This window comes from Phyllobates terribilis, unplaced genomic scaffold (genome assembly GCF_046119375.1).
Source record: "Phyllobates terribilis strain yellow unplaced genomic scaffold, ASM4611937v1 Scaffold_5__5_contigs__length_657084704, whole genome shotgun sequence".
Lineage (NCBI taxonomy): Eukaryota > Metazoa > Chordata > Amphibia > Anura > Dendrobatidae > Phyllobates > Phyllobates terribilis.
Window position 1 is genome coordinate 218,995,329 of NW_027362765.1, and position 26,249 is coordinate 219,021,577.

A 26,249-nucleotide genomic window follows, 5' to 3' on the forward strand; every position below is an offset into this window, starting at 1 on the left:
CTGGCTGATGTTTTGGTCACTTTTGAATGTTGGTTGTGCTTTCACACTCGTGGTAGCATGAGATGGGCTCTACAACCCACAGAAGTTGCTCAGGTAGTGCTGCTCATCCAGGATGGCACATCAATGCGAGCTGTGGCAAGAAGGTTTGCTGTGTCTGTCAGCGTAGTGTCCAGAGGCTGGAGGCGCTACCAGGAGACAGGCCAGTACACCAGGAGACATGGAGGGGGCCATAGGAGGGCAACAACCCAGCAGCAGGACCGCTACCTCCGCCTTTGTGCTAGAAGGAACAGGAAGAGCACTGCGAGAGCCCTGCAAAATGACCTCCAGCTGGCCACAAATGTGCATGTGTCTGCACAAACGGTTAGAAACCGACTCCATGAGGGTGGTATGAGGGCCCGACGTCCACAGATGGGGGTTGTGCTCATAGCCCAACACCGTGCAGGACGCTTGGCATTTGTCACAGAACACCAGGATTGGCAGAGTCACCACTGGCGCCCTGTGCTCTTGATGGATGAAAGCAGGTTCACACTGAGCACATGTGACAGACATGACAGAGTTTGATGACGCCGTGCAGAGCGATCTGCTGCCTGCAACATCCTTCAGCATGACCGGTTTGGCAGTGGGTCAGTAATGGTGTGGGGTGGCATTTCTTTGGAGGGCCACACAGCCCTCCATGTGCTCCCCAGAGGTAGCCTGACTGCCATTAGGTACCCAGATGAGATCCTCAGACCCCTTGTGAGACCAAATGCTAGTGCGGTTGGCCCTGGGTTCCTTCTAATGCAGGACAATGCCAGACCTCATGTGGCTCGAGTGTGTCAGCAGTTCCTGCAAGATGAAGGCATTGAAGCTATGGAATGGCCCGTCCGTTCCCCAGACCTGAATCCGATTGAGCACATCTGGGACATCATGTCTCGCTCCATCCACCAACGTCACGTTGCACCACAGACTGTCCAGGAGTTGGCGGATGCTTTAGTCCAGGTCTGGGAGGAGATCCCACAGGAGACCATCCGCAACCTCATCAGGAGCATGCCCAGGCGTTGTAGGGAGGTCATACAGGCACGTGGAGGCCACACACAATACTGAGCCTCATTTTGACTTCTTTTAAGGACATTACATCAAAGTTGGATCAGCCTGTAGTGCGTTTTTCCACTTTAATTTTGGGGGTGACTCCAAATCCAGGCCTCCATTGGTTAATAAATTTGATTTCCATTGATGATTTTTGTGTGATTTTGTTGTCAGCACATTCAACTTTGTATAGAACAAAGTATTCAATGAGAATATTTCATTCATTCAGATCTAGGATGTGTTATTTGAGTGTTCCCTTTATTTTTTTGAGCAGTGTATATAGATATCAGCAGCAAAACACAATGTGTTTCTGTTCTCTTGGGTCTGCATATTTTGCTACCGACATCTATATAATTTTTTAGATGCTTTGGTTTTTGCCACTGAAGATTGGTTGGTTTTACAAGGATTAAATAAAATACTTACTTTTATGGAAGAAAACGAGTGCTGGCTAGCATTTTGGATCATGAAAAATACAATGCATGTGAAACCTTAGTGCTGATGCTGGAAATTAGCACAATCATATAAGTGGAAATTATAAAGTATTAAAGGGGTTTTAATTAGAAATGAGTGGATTGATCCATGGAGGATCGAGTTTACAGTTATATGAAAAAGTTTGGGCACCCCTATTAATCTTAAGCTTAATGTTTTATAAAAATTGGTGTTTTTGCAACAGCTATTTCAGTTTGATATATGTAATAACTGTTGGACACAGTAATGTTTCTGCCTTGAAATGAGGTTTATTGTACTAACAGAAAATGTGCAATCTGCATTCAAACAAAATTTGACAGGTGCATAAGTATGGGCACCTCACCAGAAAAGTGACATTAATATTTAGTAGATCCTCCTTTTGCAAAAATAACAGCCTCTAGTCGCTTCCTGTAGCTTTTAATGAGTTCCTGGATCCTGGATGAAGGTATTTTAGACCATTCCTCTTTACAAAACAATTCCAGATCAGTAAAGTTTGATGGTCGCCGAGCATAGACAGCCCTCTTCAAATGATCCCACAGATGTTTAATGATATTCAGGTCTGGGGACTGGGATGGCCATTCCAGAACATTGTAATTGTTCCTCTGCATGAATGCCTGAGTAGATTTGGAGCGGTGTTTTGGATCATTGTCTTGCTGAAAGATCCATCCCCTGCGTAACTTCAACTTTATCACTGATTCTTGAACATTATTGTCAAGAATCTGCTGATACTGAGTGGAATCCATGCGTCCCTCAACTTTAACAAGATTCCCGGTGCCGGCATTGGCCACACAGCCCCAAAGCATGATGGAACCTCCACCAAATTTTACTGTGGGTAGCAAGTGTTTTTCTTGGAATGCTGTGTTTTTTTGCCACCATGCATAAAGCCTTTTTGTATGACCAAACAACTCAATCTTGGTTTCATCAGTCCACAGGACCTTCTTCCAAAAAGAAATTGGCTTCTCCAAATGTGCTTTTGCATACCTCAGCCGACTCTGTTTGTGGCGTGCTTGCAGAAACGGCTTCTTTCGCATCACTCTCCCATACAGCTTCTCCTTGTGCAAAGTGCGTTGTATAGTTGACCGATGCACAGTGACACCATCTGCAGCAAGTTGATGCTGCAGCTCTCTGGAGGTGGTCTGAGGATTGTCCTTGACTGATCTCATCATTCTTCTTCTCTGCCTTTCTGATGTTTTTCTTGGCCTGCCACTTCTGGCCTTAACAAGAACTGTCCTGTGTTCTTCCATTTCCTTACTATGTTCCTCACAGTGGAAACTGACAGGTTAAATCTCTGAGACAGCTTTTTGTATCCTTCCCCTGAACAACTATGTTGAATAATCTTTGTTTTTGGATCATTTGACAGTTGTTTTGAGGAGCCCATGATGCCACTCTTCAGAGGAGATTCAAACAGGAGAACAACTTGCAAGTGGCCACTTTAAGTAGCTTTTCTCATGATTGCATACACCTGGCTATGAAGTTCAAAGCTCAATGAGGTTACAAAACCAAAAAAAGTGCTTTAGTAAGTCAGTAAAAAGTAGGTAGGAGTATTTAAAACAAGAAAATGATAAGGGTGCCCATACTTATGCACCTGACAAATTTTGTTTGAATGCAGATTGCACATTTTCTGTTAGTACAATAAACCTCATTTCAAGGCAGAAACATTACTGTGTCCAACAGTTATTACATATATCAAACTGAAATAACTGTTGCAAAAACACCAATTTTTATAAAACATTAAGTTTAAGATTAATAGGGGTGCCCAAACTTTTTCATATAACTGTAAGTTGAATTTGCTGAAATTCCCAGTTTCACGTGAATTCGAACATTTTGAGATTCGATTTATGGTTCTCAAAAAAAAAACCTTCCCCATCACCATTTCCCACACTGCTGAAGCATCATAGAGTGGGCATTTTGCATTGCTTAGCGGGTTTCCCCATTATGCCCTGCAGCTATGACATTTCACGGATTATCATACCTTATACAGTGGTCAGTACCTGGCCTAGCAGAGATCAGCGGTTCCCAATGGATCACAGTTTGTACAGCAGAGTCGTTTTCCATCTTCAGAGACTCTCTCCTGTGGAGTGTAAGCTCTTATGGTCAGCGGGGTCATCTCTCTTTCTCCTGTAGAGTGTAAGCTCTTATGGTGAGCAGTGTTTTCTCTCTCCTGTTTCCCACATGTATTTTCTAGGCAAGTACAAGCTTTCCAGCATTGTGATTCACTCAAATTTATTTGCCACAAATCGAATTTTGGGGGAAAATTTGGCAAAGTCAGCAAATTCGAATTTCAAAAGATCCGCTTATCTGTACTTTTAATAATATAAGCCATCGTGTATACAGCCATATTATGTACAACGTTATAGTAAGATACCTAAAAAGACGCATGGGGTCTTGCTGTATCAACATGTACTTTTAATTTCATAAGGAGAGGGATTTTCTTCTGTCAGGATTCCATAAGATTCTGACAAAAGAATCTTCGTTGCCCTTTCTATACCAATTGGAAGGGAATCTGTCAGCAGGTTTTTGCTATGTAATCTGAGAGTACCTCTTCATCAGGACAAACCACAATGAACTGGTTTGTGGTTGTGGTTTGTCCTGATGAAGAGGTATGAATACCTCGAAACGCGTTGAGAAATAAAAACCGCATCCAAACAATTTTTGGTCTCTCACAATACATTGGATCTCTGGCAGCGCAGATTTATATCCACTTTTCCTCCAAGTTTGCATCTACCTCATGCTGCTGTCAGATTACATAGCAGAAACCTGCTGACAGATTCCCTTTAAGGCTGTGTGCACATGCTGAATTTTTGCAATAGATTTTTCTGCAGCTAAAACCTGAGTGTTGGTAGAAAAAACACTGCATAAATACGTGCATTTTTTACGTGTACTGATACATTTTTATGTGCGTTTTTACTTCCTTTTTTTGCATTAATTTCAATAGGTGAAAAACACTGCAAAAAAAAAAAACACTCAAAGAACTGACATGTTGTAGATTTGAAAAAAAAACGATTTTGCTTTTCAAATCCGCAAGGAAAAAATAAGCAGCATGTGCATGAGATTTCAGCAACCTCAGAGACATATGGAAAAAAAAACACGGCAAAAAATGCAGCGTGTGAACAAGCCTTTAACAGAGATATTCTTCCTTGAAAACATTGCTGTTAGAGGCATACACCACCTGACAGAGCATCATGGAGGCACATGGAGTTTCCTGCATGTAGTTCAAAACTGTAAGGGAATGGTTGTGACGCCATTCATCGTCCTGCACATGGCATTGCCTTGTGCATTAGACCTTTGAGATAAATACTGAAGAAATAATGAAATGACTGATTCCGATCTGTTTAAATGTGTCATTCACCTGTATAGATGTGTATTTAAAATCCTCTGCATAATCTAAAGCCGGAGCGCTGCTTCCCTTCTAATGAGAATGACTGTGATTGTTCTGCAAGCATCCGATCCCCTACCTAGCTCCTTAAATAGAAAAATATCATCACAAGTAATTCACTTCCCATTATTAACAACAGATGACTCCAACTCATTAGTGATCTGTGGATAAATCTCTTCTTGTAGAGGAAATGGAAGGTGTTAATTACCAAGGGCTATAAGGAAGCAGTGCCCAAGTGTCATAACATTACATAACATTACGACTGTGGGTAACCTAATGCCTGCCAAGCATCCCTGAGCACCCAATTACACCATGAAAAGTAGTAATATTACTTGGCTTGCTCAAAAGAGATATGTGAGGCTGATCTAGATGTGTTAGCCAGTTGTGTCACATCTATAGCTGATTATTCAATCATCCGCCAATTATGATGCCTTAGCTTAAATAGACAAAGCCATGCTGCGTAGCCCTGGATGTGTCACTCAATGGGTGCAGAGAAATTTGCTTTAATAAATATCTCACCGAGCAGTAGCCTGTGTCAGGAAGAGACACAATCTGAAAAAAAAGTCATTTTTGACTATATCACCTCCCATGGGAACCTTGAGCTTGTCAGACACTGTTCTTTTTTCCTCCAGGAAACTGGCCAAGAAACAGAAAGAAACCCAAAGTGGCTCTCAGAGGGAAATGGGTTTGGTGGCTTCGGATAAAAGCTCCAGCAAACTGAGTTCCACCCGCAATGAAGACACTTTCTCCAGCTGTCAGGACGTCAATGGATTTAGTAAGAACATCACGGTTATTGGGAGGGAGATACTGTATCATTAGAGCAATTATCATGTATGAAATATAAGATCTATTGTACAGCTGAAAGCATTTACACAATCGGGAAGACTTATTAATTCCCACTGGGAAAAGTATAACTGTCTTTCCCGTAGTCAGTCCCAGTTTCCTCAGATGCTCCTTCCTCTATAAACTGATAGACGACAGGCTATTAAAGCTTTAATGGAATAAATCTCGATCTGAATACTCGCTCCGAGATCCTGCTATGAACTTAAGCTGGTAAAATAGACATTTCCTCAAAAGTTCTGTATCATATAAGAGCATACATTGATCCCCATGCCCGCATTTGTTTATCCCCAAAGCTGATTATTATAAAGCTTCTCATTTGGCAAATTGCTGCTACTCACAAATAAAGGTCAATTGTATAGTCACATTTTCTGATATTTATCCTTGATAATTTAGTAATAGAAAGAGTGGTACTCAGCATATGCCAAATTGTATCATGGCACGTTTATTTGTGAGTCAGATCATGCCATATTAATGAATGGCACTGCTGTCTAATGATGGTGAACCATCACCCCCCCTGTAGTTACAGTTAAACGGTTTCCAATACATTGCACTGAGTACAGTTAAAGGGTGGTCCGATATACACATTAATTTTCATCCTAAATCCTTATCTATTTAATGCCATAATCTAATGTATATTTTAATATACTTGAATTAAAAATGTCCTATCCTTCCCTAGCTACACTATTTCATGTATTTTCTTTCTTTTTTTTTCAACTTTCTTTTTCTTTTTCTTCCCAGAACATATTGGGATACTCAAAGGAACCGTTATCAAGGGGCAGAGGCGGCGGTCACTTCTGCTGCCTCTGTCCCCTCCCTGAAATGAAGAGTCGTCAGTGACCTTTGTTTCAGGAGCTGGGCTAGTTCCTGCTTGATGTGCATTGTGCGTTATGCACAATGACAGTGCGCTCTCTCGCTGTCTCAGATCAGCAGTAATGAGCCAGCAACAGAGCGCACTGTCCGTGTGCATTGTCCGAATACTCAGCTTGCAAAGGCCATTTGCGAGGGCAGCGCTGGTCTTTGTGCGCCAGATATTCTGACAACACACACTGACATTGTGCACCATTGCCAACTCATTACTACTGATCTGAGCGTGCTGTCATTATGCACATCATATAGTGCACAGCACGTAGGGACTGGCCCAGCCCCTGAAACCAAAGTAACTGATGACATTTTGTTTCAGGCAGGGGGCAGGGTCTGCTGCAGTGACCGCAGCCTCAGCCCCCTGATGATGCTTCGTTTGAGTATCTCAGCATTCACTGGGATTCTCAAATGAAGAGTCATCTAAAAGAAGTAGGAAAAAAGAAATGCAGTTAGATAGTGTAGTTGAGGAAGGATAGGAAATTTTTTATTCAAGTACATTAGAAAATAGTTTTAGATTTTGGCATTAAATAGATCGGGAATTATGATGAAAATTAATTTGCATTTCAGACCACCCCTTTAGTGTACTTCAGCCCATAATCACATCAACCATGAAAAGGAACCCTAATTGTGACTGCTATGGGATGGTTAAGAAGGTTAAAAGTTAAAGAAGGCCTCCTACCTTCCCAATGAAGGTTTATACTCTGAAACAACCTTTTTTATAAAAGGTATAAAGAACGGAGGAGCAGTCTAATTATAAATGTTATAAACTTATAGTGTGCAATCCGGGCAGGCCCTGTCCCAGTTTCCAGAAACCTCAGGTATACTTAGTTGAGATGATTGAATTTATGTTAATTAAATTGAATTGTACTTGAAATTTTTCAAAAATCCATATTCTCCGGAATACAGTTTTTCCCATCAGGTCCTCCGTGTCTCTTCTTTTGTCCTTCCCTCATCACACACATTCTCTTTGGCCTCTTCTATTTTTTTTACATCCTATGTTTATTATACTCTTTAGTCATTCAATTTGTAGGGAATAACTTCACTAAAAATTGAATTTCCTTATAAAATCCACATGATTTGTTGAATTCAAATCTTGCCAGATCCACTCATTTCAACTTAACAGACTATCATGTCTGATGAAAAAGTTGGGTTTTTGCTGCACTGTGAAATGTGATAAATTATAACGTTGCATTACTTTTTAGCATAGGCAAGTGCCAATTTATTGCCTCATGACCATGTATAAATTGGCTAAAGTCAATGGACTCATTATACAACGGACAAACTTCCACAATATGAGTATGAAACCCGTAGCCTATTATACCAATACAAAGACAAGTTACTTTTTAATGCCCTCTCTTTGCCCCAGCATATGTAGCATCTTAGTGCTACTATTGCAAACAGTAGATCCCACATGTGCTAATTCTTACAGGTGAGTCCATTGTGTACAAGGTCCAAGTCTCAGTCCATTCTGCTGATAGACACAGGATTTTTTACATCCTATGAAACATAAGGGCCCATTAAAAAGAGCAATGCCCTGTCAAAATAAATAACATTGCATGCAACATGAGTTAAGGGAATATACCATCAGTAAAGGATGTATCATTTTTATATTTCTAAAAAATAATACACAATTTTTATTTTATTTTCCATATTGCTATGTACAGTATTTAAAAAAAAATTGTGTTTCTTCGCACCGACCACTACTGCACATCATAGGCTGACAATTTCCAGTAGTTATCTTCTTTTGATCACAAACAAGGTTAAAATGAAGGCTAACAGATATATACGTAGATAATAGAGGACCCCAGCACTCACAACACGTGTTGGTCACAGCTCACCTCCTCCTTCTCCCTGCACACTGACCTCTGCACAGGTCACACAACTTGCAATTGCTGGTAATAAACATATCCACTCCTATGGTCTATGTGACTTATATAAAACATATATATTTGGGTGCTGTTAATGGCAGCTCAGGGAAGATGGCTGACCCACAATCAAGTACATTAAAAGGAATAAAGATATCCACTATCAGACAAGCAAATTGGAAAAAAGAATCTGGTTTTAGTTATTAAAATACTACAGGTAATACATTCTCTTTAAGTAAATATGGAACCTACTGAATGGGTTCAAACTTCAGTAGAGCCCTTGCAAACCATTGAAAAGACAGTGGGCTTCCATGGTCCCTTTTCCCCGCGACAGTACAGATGTACAGTAGATATAAAAAGTCTACACACCCCTGTTAAAATACCAAGTTTTTGTTATGTAAAAAATGATACCAATAAAGATCATTTCACAACTTTTTGACCTCTAATGTGACCCATAATCTGGACAATTCCATTTAAAAATAATCTAAAATCTTTTCGGTTGGAAATTAAAAAAAAAACCTAATATATTGTGGCTGCATAAATATGCACACCCTTAAACTAATATTTTATGGTTGCACATTCTGAATTTATTGACAGCATTCAGTCTTTATGGATAGGAGTCTATCAGCATGGCACATCTAGAATTGGCAATCTTTGCCCACTCTTCCTTCCAGAAGCACTCCAAATATGTCAGATTGCAAGGGCATCTCTTGTGTAGAGTGCCCTCTTCAGGTCAACCGACAGATTTTTTTCAATTGGAGTCAGGTCTGGACTCTGGCTGGGCGATTCCAAAGCTGTGATTTGCTTCTGGGGAAGCCATTCTTTTGTTGATTTGGAGGTATGCATAGGTTATTGTACTGAAAGGTGAAATTCCTCTACATCTTCAGATTTTTAGCAGAGGCATGAAGGTTTTGATGCAAAATTGACTGATCTTTGGAACCGTTTATAATTCCCTCTATCTTGACTGAAGCCCTACTCCCAGCTGCCGAAAAACAGCACCAAAGCATAATGCTGTCTCCAGTATACTTCACTGTGGGCATGGTGTTCTTTTGGTGATACACAGTGTTGGCTTTGCACCAAACATACCTTTCGATATTATGGCCAAAAAGTTCAACCCTTGGTCTCATAAGACCATACCATGTTTTCTCACATGATTTTGACAGACTTGATGTAGGTTTTGGCAAAACATAGTCGGGCTTGGATGTTTTCCTTTGTAAGAAAAGGCTTCCGTTTTGCCGTCCTACCCCACAGACCAGACATATGAAGAACATGGGATATTGTTGTCACATTCAGTACACAACCAGTACTTGCCAGAATTCCTGCAACTCCTTTAATGTTGCTTTAAGCTTCTTGGTAGCCTCTTTGACGAATTTCCTTCTTGTCATTTCATCAATTTTTGAGGGACATCCAGTTTTGGGTAATGTCATTGTGTCAAATTTAAGCCACTTCTTGATGACTGTTTTCTCAGTGTTCCATGGTATATCTAATGCCTTGGAAATTTTTGTACCCTTTTCCTGACTGATAACTTTCAACAATGAGATTCCCTTGCTGCGTTGAAAGCAGTTTACGGACCATGGCTTTTTCTGTAAAATGGAACTAAGAAAATGTCAGGAAAATCCTACTAGAATAGCTAAACTTTATATGAGGCTAATCAGAATCGCTGTAAATGATGGCAGCTGTGTACTGACTACTTCAATATGAATTTAATTGTGATTGTCTATTTCTGAACACAACCACAACCCCAATTATAAGAGAATGTTCACATTTATGCAACAACATTACTTTTGTTTTGTTATTTTGATTTTCACTTTAAACTGATTTCACTTTGTATCTCAAAGGATTTGTATAGATTATGGGTGACATTAAAGGTGGAAAATGTTCTGACATCATTCTGCTTGGTATGATGTTTTTACATAACAAAAACCTGGCATTTTAGCAGGGATGTGTAGACTTTTTGTATCCACTGTATTTGTACTTCTTGTAGACATAGAGTTGCTTTACATTGTCCACCCTGTAGTGGTTAGTGTAGAAGACCTCTTTTGTAAAGATTATGATGGGTGTTCCATAGCTAGACTGATATGTAACCTGTCTTCCTGCAGGCACTTCCTCTCCCTGCTCCTTCTCTATACAAAGCAAAAACCTGCAGGGAAAATCCTTACTCAATTCCTGCTACTCAGGTAGGGCTTTACAATGAACAAGCCTATCCTGTGAGAATGCTATCGCAAGCCAGTGAGTTTGTCATTACGAGGAGTGCGACTGCCAAGCTAAGGTGTATGAGCAAAATTATAAATATGTGAGATTGTCCTTAAAAAAGTTTTTTGTAGGAATGTGGTGAGAATGGCATTAACAATGAGGGGCTTATAGTTTAGGTGCAATAGTTGTATTATTTAATGCTCCCTTTAGAAAAACCTGTCTGGACAATCTGGTCCTGATTCTATGTTTTCTCTCCTTTCCTTCCACATCCACCCTGCTTCCTCGGTCTTCATTCACCTACCAGTTTCCTCAGACACCGTCCCATCTTCAACACTTCTAGGTAACAAAGCTTGTCGCAAGACTTAGTCTTTATTAGTAGTCTACGTACTTTAATATCAATGGTTCTCAAAAGTATGCATGAACAACAAGTAATCTTCACCAAAATTTTAAGGTCAAGCTTTTCTGTTATGAACCCCCAATTTTACTGTCTCCTACTCATTAAGCTGAGATCGGTGGTGCTGTTTGATAGGACCATTTACAACAAATAGCAAGGTGATTGTGTAGAATTAAGAGTCATACAATTGAATGTCTTGAGAAAGAAATTCATTGGTCAATTGTATGTCCAATGCCATGACTAAGTAAGTAAAATCAGTTCAATACATCTAGACAGGCCTAAAAACTGTTCAATACATGCTTTCCAATACCCAGTCTGATTTCCAGCCCAAATCTGGCTATCTTACAGACAGCAGCCACGTAGAGTTGAATCAACCCACATTGACCATACAGACCCACCCATACCGGACATGTGAACCACTGGAGATGGCATATCCCCGTGGACAACTCCAGCCAGCCATCCGTGTTGCAGATCTCCTACAGCACATTACCCAGATGAAGAGAGGGCAAGGGTATGGATTTAAAGAAGAATATGAGGTGAGTTCTTCTATGTCTTTGACTGAATTATATACGTTTTGATGGATATTCTCCAAAATTATTATCAAGTTTTCCATTTTGAATTACAAGCAATTATTCACAGGCATGAAGCTTAATCTTTTTCTATGTTTCCAAACTATTATAAAGGTTTTTATGTTCTCTAAATACTGGCATTGCATAACCTTGGTGACTTCTCTCAGTTATGTTCTGGTTAATAAAAATAAAAAGATAGCATTTTTAGAAATATTCGAATCCCAACACAAAATATCCCTGTTGCTCTTCAAGGATTTTACAAAGAGGAGTCCTTGTAAAAATCTTTGCAAAAAAAGACCTTCTTAATTGATAGGCTACTTTTTTAAAGGTTTACCTTTGTGTATCGCATAACTCAATTTCAGCTATACCTTTTAGTATTTCATATAGTCTACAGTATGTTGTATTTCTTCACCCACCATAAAATATTTCCATTCAGCCTCTGTTTCCTCATAGGAAACAAGGCAAAAAAATGACATTATTATTTGCAATTTTTATGTGTCTAACTTTGATTCAAAAAATAACTTTAGGTAGTTGCTAAGATTAGACATATATAACTTCAAATCACCTTTTGTTCCTCAAATCTTTTTTGTGTAATTAGTTTCTGATTGAATATTTTCAACAAAATATTTTAATCTTGTTTGTGGTTGAGCATAATTATGTTGAGAGAGACAATGAGAAAATGGTGGCCCCATGACCCCTATTTCACATAGCAAGGCAGCTTGAAAATAGAAGTTGCTTTGTTCTTTCAGTCTACATCTGGATTTGATAGCTTCACCTGCTATGTCTTCTGTGGTCGAGATGGGGTTAGAGAATCCCTGTTCTTTCGATAGATGGTTGTCCCAAGTGGGTATATCCTATGTCTATTCCACAAATGTCCAAAATGTGAAAACAGATTTAAGTTCTATGATTGGTCTGCACTTAGTTCCATCACTTCTATGTCATCTATAGTTTGCTCATATAGAAGCTTCATTTCCGAAGGTTCCAATACTGCACCATTTTACCTTTCCCTAATTTCACTATTCAAAAGTTATTCTCTGATATCCAAAAGCATTTTTCTCTATGGACTCGGTAATTATTATGCCAGTAACACAGCTGGGAGCAGAGACTGTCCCTTTCCAGCTTAATAAGAGGCCATCTCTTCTCCATTAGGACTATCGAGGGCGATTAGCATCTGCCCCAGGGAGGAAACCATTAAAACAGTCGCAGACAGGCTTAGTCTACAGATTAACCTACGAAAGGCTGCACAGGCTAAAGCTATGTTATATCCGTTAGCCTTCCCCTATTTAGTCCTGGCTGTCCTTTTAATAGATCAATGCTCTTTTCAAATTCCACCGTTAAGCACTATAAATATATTTGCTAAATCCCTCAGTGCCATGTTAAATCTATCCTATTTTGTGTCTCTGTGTTTTTTCTTCTTTCGATTTTTTTTTTATTTTGTCCTAAATACGATATGAGTCATGTTTGTTTCTGCCATATCCAGTATTTAAATCCAATGAGGATATTCCTATTTTTACAGGATTTTTTGCATCTACTCACAAGAAAAAAAATATGGAAATACTATACTAATATTTATAGGTCATTCTCAATTAATGTTAACGGTTTTGTTGAAAATTCTACATAGGTTTCAAAGAGATGTTGTATATGTCACTGAACTTAGAAAACTAGTAGTCACTATAAAATTGCTTTGTTTACTAAAATAGTGATTGTGATAAATTAAAAAAATGTATTATTTTTTTACTCCTGGGCCATAAAGACATAACTATTTAGTAAAATAAAATTCACTGGTGGAAATAGTATTTGCTTTATGTTAGCTTCATAGACACAGGTAGATGAAAGCAGCTCTCCAGTATGACTACTCCCAATGAAACTGCTCCAAAATCAGCTACAAGAAGTAGCAAATAAAAAGACAATATGATATGGAGGAGAGCGTGCCACTCCTACAAGTGCTCCAAAAGTGGCCCCTAAGACTGAAGTGCTCTCTGAATTAAGGACTCTAGCACCCAACCCTCTGTTCTTAAGTAAAAGCTGTAGTTGGCTCCTGGTTGGATGCTATTGCCTTCACTCAAGAGCAGAATGTGGGTTGCGCAGCCCTTAATGTTGAGAGCTCTTCAGCCTCAAGGCCAATCTAGAAGAGCCCATAATCAGTAGACCTCTCATTCTCTGATTATCGGCTTGTGTAAACATGACAGCATTCCCCTGATAAATGAGCAAAACGCTTGTTTGTCAAGTGATTGGATCATTCATACCTGCCTTAAAGAACCTTTTAAATGAGCCGATTACAACCATTAAATGACCACCAATTGGCTATATATAAGCATAGGCGGATTATAATGAGGGCAATCTGGGCTACCGCCCGGGGCCTCGGGCCTCCAGGTGTCTATGGCCAGATTGCCCTCATTTTATGCGCGGCGCCGCAGCACATACTGGCAGACAGTGGTGGGGGGGCCCCCGGACCGCTCCCCCAGCAGCGGCGCACGGACGCTGCTTTTTCTCCGGCCGGGCCAGCACTGCAGCTGTTAACTTCCCTGTGCTGGCCCGGCCGCGTCATTGCTAGGAGACATGACCCTGTGCACGGCTGTGTCTCCTAACTGTGACGGCACGCAGTGCGCGCCCGGCCTGCAGTGCTGCACCGGAAAGGAGCAGGAGGACTGGAGCCGAGCCGGGGGATGGTGAGTCTGTGTGTGTCTGTGTGTGTCTGTGTGTGTCTGTGTCTGTGTGAGAGAGTGTGTGTGTGTGAGAGAGTGTGTATATGTGAGAGTGTGAGAGTGAGTGTGTGTATGTGTGATTGAGTGTGTGTGTGTGTGTGTGTGCAGGCAGATATCATTGTGTGATGTCTGTTTATATGTATTTTTATGTTTCAAATGTGTTTATGCATGTATGTATATGTCTGTATATGTTTGTGTGTGCGTGACTGCGTGCGGCCTCCCGCTGTGTATAGATGGCGCTGTGCGGCCTCCCGCTGTGTATAGATGGCTACGTGCGGCCTCCCTCTATGTATAGATGGCTACATGTGGCCTCCTGCTGTGTGTAGATGGCGCCGTGCGACCTCCCGCTGTATATAGATGGCTACATGCAGCCTCCCGCTGCGTATAGATGGCACCGTGCGACCTCCTGCTGTGTATAGATGGCTACGTGCGGCCTCCTGCTGTGTATAGATGGCTATGTACGGCCTCCTGCTGTGTATAGATGGCTACGTGCGGCCTCCCCCTGTGTATAGATGGCTACGTGCGGCCTCCCACTGTGTATAGATGGCGCTGTGCGGCCTCACGCTGTGTATAGATGGCTACGTGCGGCCTCCTGCTGTGTATAGATGGCTACGTGTGCTCCATATTGAGTCATACAATTAATGTAAGCCTATGTGCCCACGAAATGCTCCGGATTTTTTTGGAGCGTTTCTGCATCTCCCTGGCAGAAAAAACGCATGCGGATTGTACATGCAGATTGTACATGCGTTTTTCCTGCCAGGGACATGCGGATGTGAAGCATTCTTCACATGCATTTCTGCATGCGGGTTGACAAGCGCTTTCCAAGCGATTTTAGCATCACTTGGAAAGTGCTTGACAACTTGGTCACACTATATAAATCCATGCAACCAGCATGGATTTATATAGTGTGACCGTAAAAGAATGGTAAAAAATAAAAAATATACAGTACAGACCAAAAGTTTGGACACATCTTCTCATTTAAAGATTTTTCTGTATTTTCATGACTATGAAAATTGTACATTCACACCAAAAGCATCAAAACTATGAATTAACACATGTGGAATTATATACATAACAAAAAAGTGTGAAACAACTGAAAATATGTCTTATGTTCTAGGTACTTCAAAGTAGCCACCTTCTGCTTTGATGACTGCTTTGCACACTCTTGGCATTCTCTTGATGAGCTTCAAGAGGTAGTCACCAGAAATGGTCTTCCAACAATCTTGAAGGAGTCCCAGAGATGCTTAGCACTTGTTGGCCCTTTTGCTTTCACTCTGCTGTCCAGCTCACCACAAACTATCTCGATTGGGTTCAGGTCTGGTGACTGTGGAGGCCAGGTCATCTGGCGTAGCAACCCATCACTCTCCTTCTTGGTCAAATAGCCCTTACATAGCCTGGAGGTGTGTTTGGGGTCATTGTCCTGTTGAAAAATAAATGATGGTCCAACTAAACACAAACCGGATGGAAGAGCATGCCGTTTCAAGATGCTGTGGTAGCCATGCTGGTTCAGTATGCCTTCAATTTTGAACAAATCCCCAACAGTGTCACCAGCAAAGCACCCCCACACCATCACACCTCCTCCTCCATGCTTCACGGTGGGAACCAGGCATGTAGAGTCCATCCATTCACCTTTTCTGCATCGCACAAAGACACGGTGGTTGGAACCAAAGATCTCAAATTTGGACTCATCAGACCAAAGCACAGATTTCCACTGGTCTAATGTCCATTCCTTGTGTTCTTTAGCCCAAATAAGTCTCTTCTGCTTGTTGCCTGTCCTTAGCAGTGGTTTCCTAGCAGCTATTTTACCATGAAGGCCTGCTGCACAAAGTCTCCTCTTAACAATTGTTGAAGAGATGTGTCTGCTGCTAGAACTCTGTGTGGCCTTGACCAGGTCTCTAATCTGAGCTGCTGTTAACCTGCGATTTCTGAGGCTGGTGACTCTGATAAACTTATCCTCAGAAGCAGAGGTGACTCTTGGTCTTCCTTTCCTGGGGCGGTCCTCATGTGAGCCAGTTTCTTTGTAGCGCTTGATGGTTTTAGCAACTGCACATGGGGACACTTTCAAAGTTTTCCCAATTTTTCGCACTGACTGACCTTCATTTCTTAAAATAATGATGGCCACTCGTTTTTCTTTACTTAGCTGCTTTTTTCTTGCCATAATACAAATTTTAACAGTCTATTCAGTAGGACTATCAGCTGTGTATCCACCTGACTTCTGCACAACACAACTGATGGTCCCAACCCCATTTATAAGGCTAGAAATCCCACTTATTAAACCTGACAGGGCACACCTGTGAAGTGAAAACCATTTCCGGTGACTACCTCTTGAAGCTCATCAAGAGAATGCCAAGAGTGTGCAAAGCAGTCATCAAAGCAAAAGGTGGCTACTTTGAAGAATCTAGAATATAAGACATATTTTCAGTTGTTTCACACTTTTTTGTTAAGTATATAATTCCACATGTGTTAATTCAAAATTTTGATGTCTTCAGAGTGAATGTACAATTTTCATAGTCATGAAAATACAGAAAAATCTTTAAATGAGAAGGTGTGTCCAAACTTTTGGTCTGTACTGTATACTTACTTTTTGATGGCCTGCCGACGTCAGCTGTCGCGTGACCCGTCACATGACTAAATGACGTCACGGCAGGTCCTTTTCAGACCATCGCAAGCTGCCGGCAAGCCAGGACGCATCGGATAAGTATAATATTTATTTTTTATTTTATTCTTTTTTTACAGGTTCTATGGTACCCGGGTCCAGAGGAAAGTCTCCTGTCCTCCACACTCGGGTACCATCCGCACATTGAAACGCATGGATTCTGCATGTACAGATGCAGTGATGCGTAATCCATGCGTTCCAATGCAAGTCAATGGCGGCCAAAACTCTGCGTTTCCGCAAAATAATTGGTAATGCTGCGGATTTTTCCGCAATGATAATCAGCAGCGGAAATTTCTGCAGCATGTGCACAGCACATGCGGATTATCATTGGGGAACATGGCAGACCTTCTACCAAGCTTTTTTTAAGTGTTTCTGCAGCGGAATTGCCGCTGCTGAAACGCTTAAAAAACGCATAGTGGGCATACAGCGTAAAAAAATATATTATAATTAATATTGTGCCAAATTAATTTCACGTGAACTATCACATGATCTATCACAGGGGATCATGTGATATGTGATACATCAGGTGTGTGTGTGTGTGTTGGGGGGGGGCCCATGCCTTCTAAACTGCCCAGGGCCCTTGGTACTCTTAATCCACCCCTGTATATAAGCCAATCGGAGGCCTTGTAGAGGGCTGTTTAGGCTAGCTGACTCATTTTGTTTGCACAGAACGATTGTTAATACTGTAAATAATAATGTAAATTTAAAATGTAATAAGTGGTGATCAAAACATAGTATGAACCCCAAAATGGTATCAGTAGAAACGTCTGCTCAGTGTGCAAAAAATAAGCCCTCAAACAGCCCCATATCTCAAAAAATGAAAACGTTCCACGACTCAGAAAATGGCAACACAAGCAAAGAAAAACATTTTTCTTACAAATGTTGGTCAGAAGTATGGGCCCTTGTAGTGTTCTAAATCCCATAAGGACATATGTGTTGACCCCCTCCTCATTTATGTATTAATGTCAACCATCTTGTACTAATGTTCTTCATCCTGGGCCTCTTCCTGGTAATGTATGTCCACCATCCTGTTATATATGTAGTTCATCCTGGTATATATATCCCCTTCCTGTTTTTTTTCCTCCTTCCTGGTTTATATTTCCCCCATCCAGGTATATATATCCCCCATCTTGGGCCTCTTCTTGGTATATATGTCCCCCATCCTGGTATATATGTCCTCCATCATGGGCCCATCCTGGTATATATGTCTCCTGCCTTGGGCCTATCCTAGTATATATGTCCCCCATCCTGGGTCCATCCTGATATATATGTCCACAATCCTGGTATATATGTCTCCCATCCTGATCCAATCCTGGTATATATGTCTCCCATCCTGGGCCCATCCTGATATATATGTCCCCCATCTTGGTATATATGTCCCCCATTCTTGGTCCATCCTGGTATATATGTTTGCCATCCTGGGGCCATACTGGTATATATGTACCTCGATCTGGCGCTGTTTTTTACCGCATAAAAAAATTAACAATTTTACTCACCATCCTCCGTTCCCACGCTGCACAGTGTCCTCTTCTGTAGCAGGCATCGAAGTCAGCATGCAAGTAAATTGCAGCACATGATATCACTGCCATGCACTGCTAGTGACTTGCATGCCGACGTCAGCAACCGGCCTCTGACTGGCCAACAGCTTGTATTGCGGTGCAGGGACCTGGGGGGTCTCTGCGCCACAATGCATTTCAGCTGAATGTGTATCCTCAAATGCACATCTAGCTGGAATATGTGCTAGCGTCGGAGGGCACCCCTCCTGCACTGGCTCGGTCTTGGTCGCACTCTCTGCGACCACGATCACTACGTCCCTGGCTGCAGATAACATGATATTCTATGGTGCACGTACAATTTTGGTCAGTCTGTAAGAGGGATGAATATGGGTGAATGGAGTATGTTGTGGATGCAATTGTTATTTCATATTAATTTTTTTCTAATATTTCCTGTCAGTTGTTTGTATACCTTGTGTCGGTGTCCACATTTGCTGTGTATGAGGCTTCCATCCAATTTGATTGGATGAAGTGTTCCAACTGTCAGAGGTCAGTTGGTGCCACGGAAAAACAGAGGAGAGAACATGCTGGCAAAGTATTGGCCAAAAGTAAGCCCCCAGATTTACCTGTAGCAATGAATTATAGTGATATCAAATAGGATAAGTGAAAATTGTAAGTGCTGTTGAAAGAAATGTCAGCCTATAGAAGAAGCCACATGGGAGAAACTGATGGTGACAATGTGACAAGCGTTACATCACTTGCTGGATGTTGTAGGAATCTCAGTGTCTGAGTCGGACTGGGGTGTCAAGGGACCACCTGTAACCAACTCTAGGGCCCTATTTTTCAACTACATGCAAATGTGACATTATCCTCAATCACAAATTTATATAACAATGGACTGGGTAGATTGTTAAATGAATATGAAGCTGCCTTAGTCTGTACATAGTGATTCAGGTATATTGCAGCAGGTACTGCTCATTTAAGAGGGTGGTGGCCCACTCCTGCACAGGGGCCCACCGCAGGATTCTCCTGTTCTCCCATGGGCAAGTCCAAGCCTGAGTAGGATTGTATAAAACCTATTGTAATGGAGCGGCTTGCGGCATTACTGTACTGGTACTGGTCCAGGGTGTGTTTGGCTGACCATCTACCTCCCCCTCAGATGACTGATCGCATGACTGTGACATCAGCACAGGTCCTGTGCACACAGAAGGTCTGATCACATGACTGTGACATCAGAACAGGTCCTGTGTGCACTGGAAGATATATAAACCCTGGTAGTTTTGAAACAGGGGGGGTGAAAGGTGTGAGGCCTGTTCCCTGTGTGGGACACCATTAGAGTGTGAGGCCTAGTGAGGCCTGGTGAAGCCTGGTGAAGCCTGAAAGGCAGAGGCTGGATCATTATGTAAGCGATGGCAGTAGCCTTTGAAGGTACGAGGGCTGGAGACCCCCATTTGGGAAGCCGTAAAGCCACAGCTGTGGCAGAACAAATCTGAAGCAGCTAAAACCCGGCAAAGGTAAAACACTACTTGATGTGGACATTTATATAAGTGACTTTGCTGAAGGCTGTAACTGGAGCCAAGTGGGCCTGTCTGTCACTTGAAAGGCTCCTGGACATTATATGTGTAATATGTCGACGAGCCACTGAGTTGGACTCGGTTATAAGCAGTTATGAAGTGTAATAAACTGCCGGATTGTGAAATACTGGACAACGTGGCTGGTGTGCTTTAATTGACCCGGTGCAGCGAGTGTCCCCCAGCATGATGTTGAGCGCTGCCTTACACTACAAAGAACTGAATGTGGCTGTAAAGGATCATAACCAACGTGACTGAATCGTCTGTGGATTACAAGCTCATATGCAATAAAGTGTTTTACTGTGAGGCGTTTGACCAGAAGATATATTTTGTACGTCACCTCTACAGGCCTCTCTAAACAGACCATTACACGACCCCCCGATCGACTTGTACGTAGCCGATCACTGGTCATTGAACGGCTGCAGTCGGCCTTCAAAGAGTCTATTATATTAATGAAAATAAAGAAATCTGTGTACAGAGCAGTTTTGGTACATTTACAGAATAACTGCCAGGGGTTTCTTCAAAACTTGCAAGGAAAATGGTTATTGCCTTGATATGTTGATATGAAATGAAACACGATGCAGACAGTATTTGTATAGGGTCAGAGTGTTAAATGCTGAACCACAGAGAGAAATCTTGGTTTTAGTATCTATCCTGAAGACATATGGTATGAATTAGCCCTATAGCATATGTTGTGACCAACTGAGGCTAAAAACTGTATATATTGGAGATCAATGGAAATGGGCCTACCGTAATAATAGCAAAGCCAGGAAGCTTAGAGATTCACTGTGTAATCTCAGCTCCAGTCTCATCACCCCCATTGTTTGTGATTTTTCTCTTATTACATCTCTATTTCTGCATTCATTCCTCCGTCTCCAATTTCAATTCCCCATTCCACTTCTGTTGTGCTGCCTCTCACCACTGTTCTTCAGTCGAGTAATATCAAAGGCAAAGAGTTCTAGTTGTGCCGCATTTGCCTGTGTGTTTGCATTAACACTATTTCTCAAAGGACATTCTCTTGTAAGTGCACAAGAAATAATACCAGGGAAAAAAACAGGGCCTTAGGAGATGCAAACAAAGCCTGTGTTTTATTGTAGAACATGAAATGCTTGACTGAGCAATGTCTCTTTAAAAAAAAAAAATGACAAAAAAAATGGAAATTTTGAGCAGTGAGAAGAATGGAAAATCTGAAAATCATCTGCTAACCATTATTGAAAAATGGTTTATTTGTTTTATTATGTATCACAAGGCTACGCGAGGAGGGGAGTAACCCACCCACTGCACTTATGCTTCATGGGGTATACACCAAACAATGCATATCATCCACAAAACTCCCTTCCTAATTATTTTCTGCCAGAATGTCTCCAAGAAGCCTGTCATAATTTTTTCTTTTGCTCTTTTGTTTTATTCCTTCATTGCAATTTGGCTTTGTGTTTTTCCTACTATTTGTGATGCCGTTCCTCCATTGAAACTAACTAAATTTCACATAGAGACTTTATTCCCATGTCCCCCTCTTCCCGCAGTTTATGATTGGCGTCTTGTGCGAATGCTCGGCTCCCCTCTTCCTGCATCAATGATTCCCTGCGCCTCTCACTCATCAGCCCCTCTCTCCTCTTACCTGTCTTCCTCTTCTCCACCGTCCCTTTCATTCGTCCTGCTCATCCCCCCTTCATTCCTGCTTTCTGCATTGTTCTTCCCTCGGTAACTCAGTATTACAGAATAACTTTATAAATATGTATCAGTTGGTCCTCTCAGCAGAGCTTCTATTTGGAGATATTGAGGGAATTAATGGGGGGGAAATTTCAGCACAAACCGCGCGTTTCTTTGCTTACAATCAGAGACGATTCACAGGCTTCAGCTGCATTTATTCGCTGCCCGAATTCTATTTGTTGTCAAGGAAACCGGGCTTAGAAAACCATGATTGCTTATGCTGTGTTTGTGGCGTTCACACAGCGTGCAGACATCTTTATTACCAGGCCTTAAATATGTGTCATGGATTCTGTGCGGCCAGTGCAGCATGAGGAACGGTGACATTGTATTCCTGTGTCAGAAATCATGAAAGCAATAAATAGTTATGTGCGGCAAGTGCGGGTCCCTATTAGGGACATTTGGGCTCCTATCATGTGACATGTTGGAAACGACGCTTGCTGCATTATTAAAGGGCCCTGTGTATTACTAGACTCTTTCCGTGGCCCTCTTCAGTGCACATTTTTCTCTCTAAAATCCAAGAGCCATAAAATAAATAAAATAAACGCATTGTATCTGAGAGACCCAGATAAGACTCGGTTTCATTAATGTAGGTCAGATTAATGTGATTTTCAATAAAACAAGTGCAGATTAGTTCAAGTGTCAATGAACCGGTACTAAACGGAGTGTTTACCCTAATAAAAGAGCGGAGATAAGTAGAAATCAATAATGTAAATAAATGGCAATTTCTAAGATGGTGAGCACTAATTTCAATGGAGCGGTACAGATAAACAGGCCATTGGTTAAACAAATGAGAAGAGTTTGAGGCCACATAGAGAATTAACAAGCAGATGCATGAAGAAAAGCAGCCTGTACCGTGAATGGTGATTGTGCTCACAATTATACTGCTTTCTGCACCTTGGATGATTTCTATTTGTTACAGTAGGTTCACACAGGAGTATTTTTGGTACGTGAAATAAGGGCCGCACACGGACAGCAGTAGGACCGCACACGGACAGCAATAGGACCGGACACAGACAGCAATAGGACCGCACACGGACAGCAGTAGGACCGCACACGGACAGCAATAGGACCGCACACGGACAGCAGTAGGACCGCACACGGACAGCAATAGGACCGCACACGGACAGCAATAGGACCGCACACGGACAGCAGTAGGACCGCACACGCAGAGCAATAGGACCGGACACAGACAGCAATAGGACCGCACACGGACAGCAGTAGGACCGCACACGGACAGCAATAGGACCGCACACGGACAGCAATAGGACCGGACACAGACAGCAATAGGACCGCACACGGACAGCAGTAGGACCGCACACGGACAGCAATAGGACCGGACACAGACAGCAATAGGACCGCACACGGACAGCAGTAGGACCGCACACGGACAGCAATAGGACCGCACACGGACAGCAGTAGGACCGGACACAGCAATAGGACGGCACACGGACAGCAATAGGACCGCACACAGACAGCAATAGGACGGCACACAGACAGCAATAGGACCGCACACAGACAGCAATAGGACCGCACACGGACAGCAATAGGACCGCACATGGACAGCAATAGGACCGCACACGGACAGCAATAGGACCGGACACAGACAGCAATAGGACGGCACACAGACAGCAATAGGACGGCACACAGACAGCAATAGGACCGCACACGGACAGCAATAGGACCGCACACGGACAGCAATAGGACCGGACACAGACAGCAATAGGACCGCACACGGACAGCAATAGGACCGCACATGGACAGCAGTAGGACCGGACACAGCAATAGGACCGCACACGGACAGCAATAGGACCGCACACGGACAGCAATAGGACCGGACACAGACAGCAATAGGACCGCACACGGACAGCAATAGGACCGCACACGGACAGCAGTAGGACCGGACACAGCAATAGGACCGCACACGGACAGCAATAGGATGGCACACAGACAGCAATAGGACCGGACACAGCAATAGGACCGCACACGGACAGCAATAGGACCGCACACAGACAGCAATAGGACGGCACACAGACAGCAATAGGACGGCACACAGACAGCAATAGGACCGCACACGGACAGCAATAGGACCGGACACAGACAGCAATAGGACCGCACACGGACAGCAATAGGACCGCACACGGACAGCAGTAGGACCGCACACGGACAGCAATAGGATCGGACACAGACAGCAATAGGACCGCACACGGACAGCAGTAGGACCGCACACGGACAGCAATAGGAACGGACACAGCAATAGGACCGCACACGGACAGCAATAGGACTAACGTTATTCAGTTGGGCTATTTAGATGAATGTTTTCTTTCCACTGACCGAATTTGCACTTGCAAGAAAATCGCTGGATACACTGGTTTCTTCTGTACGTCGGGTCAGACTTATCCATTCAAGTCTATGGGTGTACAGAAATAAAAAGGATCCCAATCAGAACAATTGTCTTTTTATGCATACATTGCAGTTGTTTAACATTAGAAACCATACATGGTCTCGTAAATTATTAATAGCTGCTGTAAAAAAAAAAAAGAAGGATCAAAATTGAAAAAAAAAATTGTCCGAGTTTTCTGGATGAAATTGGTGATTTTCGTATACGCTCGTGTGAACCTGGCCTTAGAAGAAGGAGTTCCAACCATCATCGGATAATGAGGTGCCGCTGTACTGGATCAACTGTGAACGGGGATTTTATGGCAAGTTTTTAATTTTCAAGCTGCGCCACCACAAGGAAGGTGTAGTATTAGGCCTCCTTCACAGGTCCGTATAAAAGATGTACATGAGAAAACGGTACCAGTGTCATCAGTGTTTTCCATCAGTGTGTCCGTTTTTACCATTCGTGTGTCATCAGTGTTTTTCCATCATGGATGAAGAAAGAAATGACAACGTTTCTCCTATACTTTACAGTGTTATAAACACGGATGCCATCCATGTGTTGTACGTGTTTTTCACGGACCCATAGACTTGTATTGGTCATTGTCATCCATGCTGCCGGAAAAAACAAACATGTTTCCATGTGTTTCCCAGAACACACAGTCCATGTAAAAACAAAGGAATGGGTATTGCAGCATAGGATATAATTAGGGATGAGCGGACCCGCGGAAGTTCGGGTTCGTCAGGTTCGGGTACCTGAATCCCATAGAAGTCAATGGTGACCCGAAGTTTGGAGCTGAAAAATCTCTCTGTCTTCCAGAAAAGAGTGGGACAATTTTTTTTTTACTTGTCCATATGAAATATGTGTGCAGTCCGTTTACAGCCTGTTTTCTAAAGCACCATTTATTAATCATTTATAAAACCATTTACAGTTTCCTATGTTACAGAATTGCAATGCAGTGTGTCTGTAAAAATCAGATACTATACTGTTTCTCCGTTTGGCATCCATTTTTTTTTCTCTCACCAATAGACTTGAATTGGGTGAGTGTCATCCAATTTCCGGAGGAAAATCATGCACGCTGCGATTTTCTTCACACCCCGATTTGGTCAGTGAAAAAAATTGCACTGTCCCTTTGAATAACATTGGTCTGAGTGTGATCCGTTTTTTAACAGATAGCACTTAGATCCAAAATACGGTCGTGTGCACAAGCCCTAAAACATGAGAATCCTACTCTCCAATATTCAACCAGAATTCTCTAATAGTGCAGTAGAAAATTTATTTTTCTTCTATGAACCGTGGATGAGATTTTAACAAATCTCATCGACACGCTTGGGAAAAAGATCAGCGTGAAAATGCTGCACAGAGTTTACATCAGCAGCATGTCATTTATTTTCTGCAGATTTTCACAGCAGATTTCGCCCTTTGTAATGCATCTGATGAAATCCACAACAAAGTGCGCAGGTAAAACATACAGATTTTGCAGCAGATTTGCAGCTAAATCTGCCCCTTGTGCACATTCCCTAATCAAAACTGTTGCACAGCATTGAAGGAAACCAAATTGAGTCCTGTAGAAAATTATTTGATAAGCACCTTTTCAGTCTTTCAAGTAATGGTCATTGCAAGAATAATTTGCAATAATCTGAAAAGATTCAACCGTTAGCTCTTTCACATACCACGTGCCTAAGCGCTATGTCAAGGCAATGTGGGAGCAGAATAAATTTATAGAGGTTATTTCCAGTTACAAGAAGAAAGCGCACACCTTAAGATGAGTTTGTGGAACAACCCAGCACTGTGACAAAATAATAAAGTAGTGAATGGCTTTATTATGGGTGAATTAGGAAGGAACTACTAAGCAGCCCACTCAAGAGTATCATGTTTTTATGGATATTTTTCCATACATTTTGTATCTAATTCATAATGGCAGTGTTAGAACATCAGTTATGCATCGTCAGTGCCATAGCTATTTGTAACCCATGTCCTTAGATGCCCTAAGACTGAGCTCTATGGATGATTTTCACAACGACTTCAAGAAAACAAATAAACCAAGGAAAACTTTCAATCAACTTAATCCGAATGTTGCATGATGATAAAATTGTAAAGTAC

At 42.0% G+C, this 26,249-nt stretch overlaps 1 protein-coding gene across 4 annotated transcripts in view; it reads left to right on the forward strand.

Annotated features, from left to right (window-relative positions):
• Positions 1-26,249, forward strand: part of PTPRT (protein tyrosine phosphatase receptor type T) — a 526,727-nt gene that overhangs the window by 391,255 nt on the left and 109,223 nt on the right. For all 4 annotated transcript variants that reach the window (XM_073683800.1, XM_073683802.1, XM_073683803.1 and 1 more), the window contains 4 exons: positions 5,542-5,684; positions 10,578-10,655; positions 10,976-11,011; positions 11,414-11,601. In XM_073683800.1, coding sequence (XP_073539901.1) covers positions 5,542-5,684; positions 10,578-10,655; positions 10,976-11,011; positions 11,414-11,601 — 445 coding nt within the window. The remainder of the gene's footprint in view (positions 1-5,541; positions 5,685-10,577; positions 10,656-10,975; positions 11,012-11,413; positions 11,602-26,249) is intronic.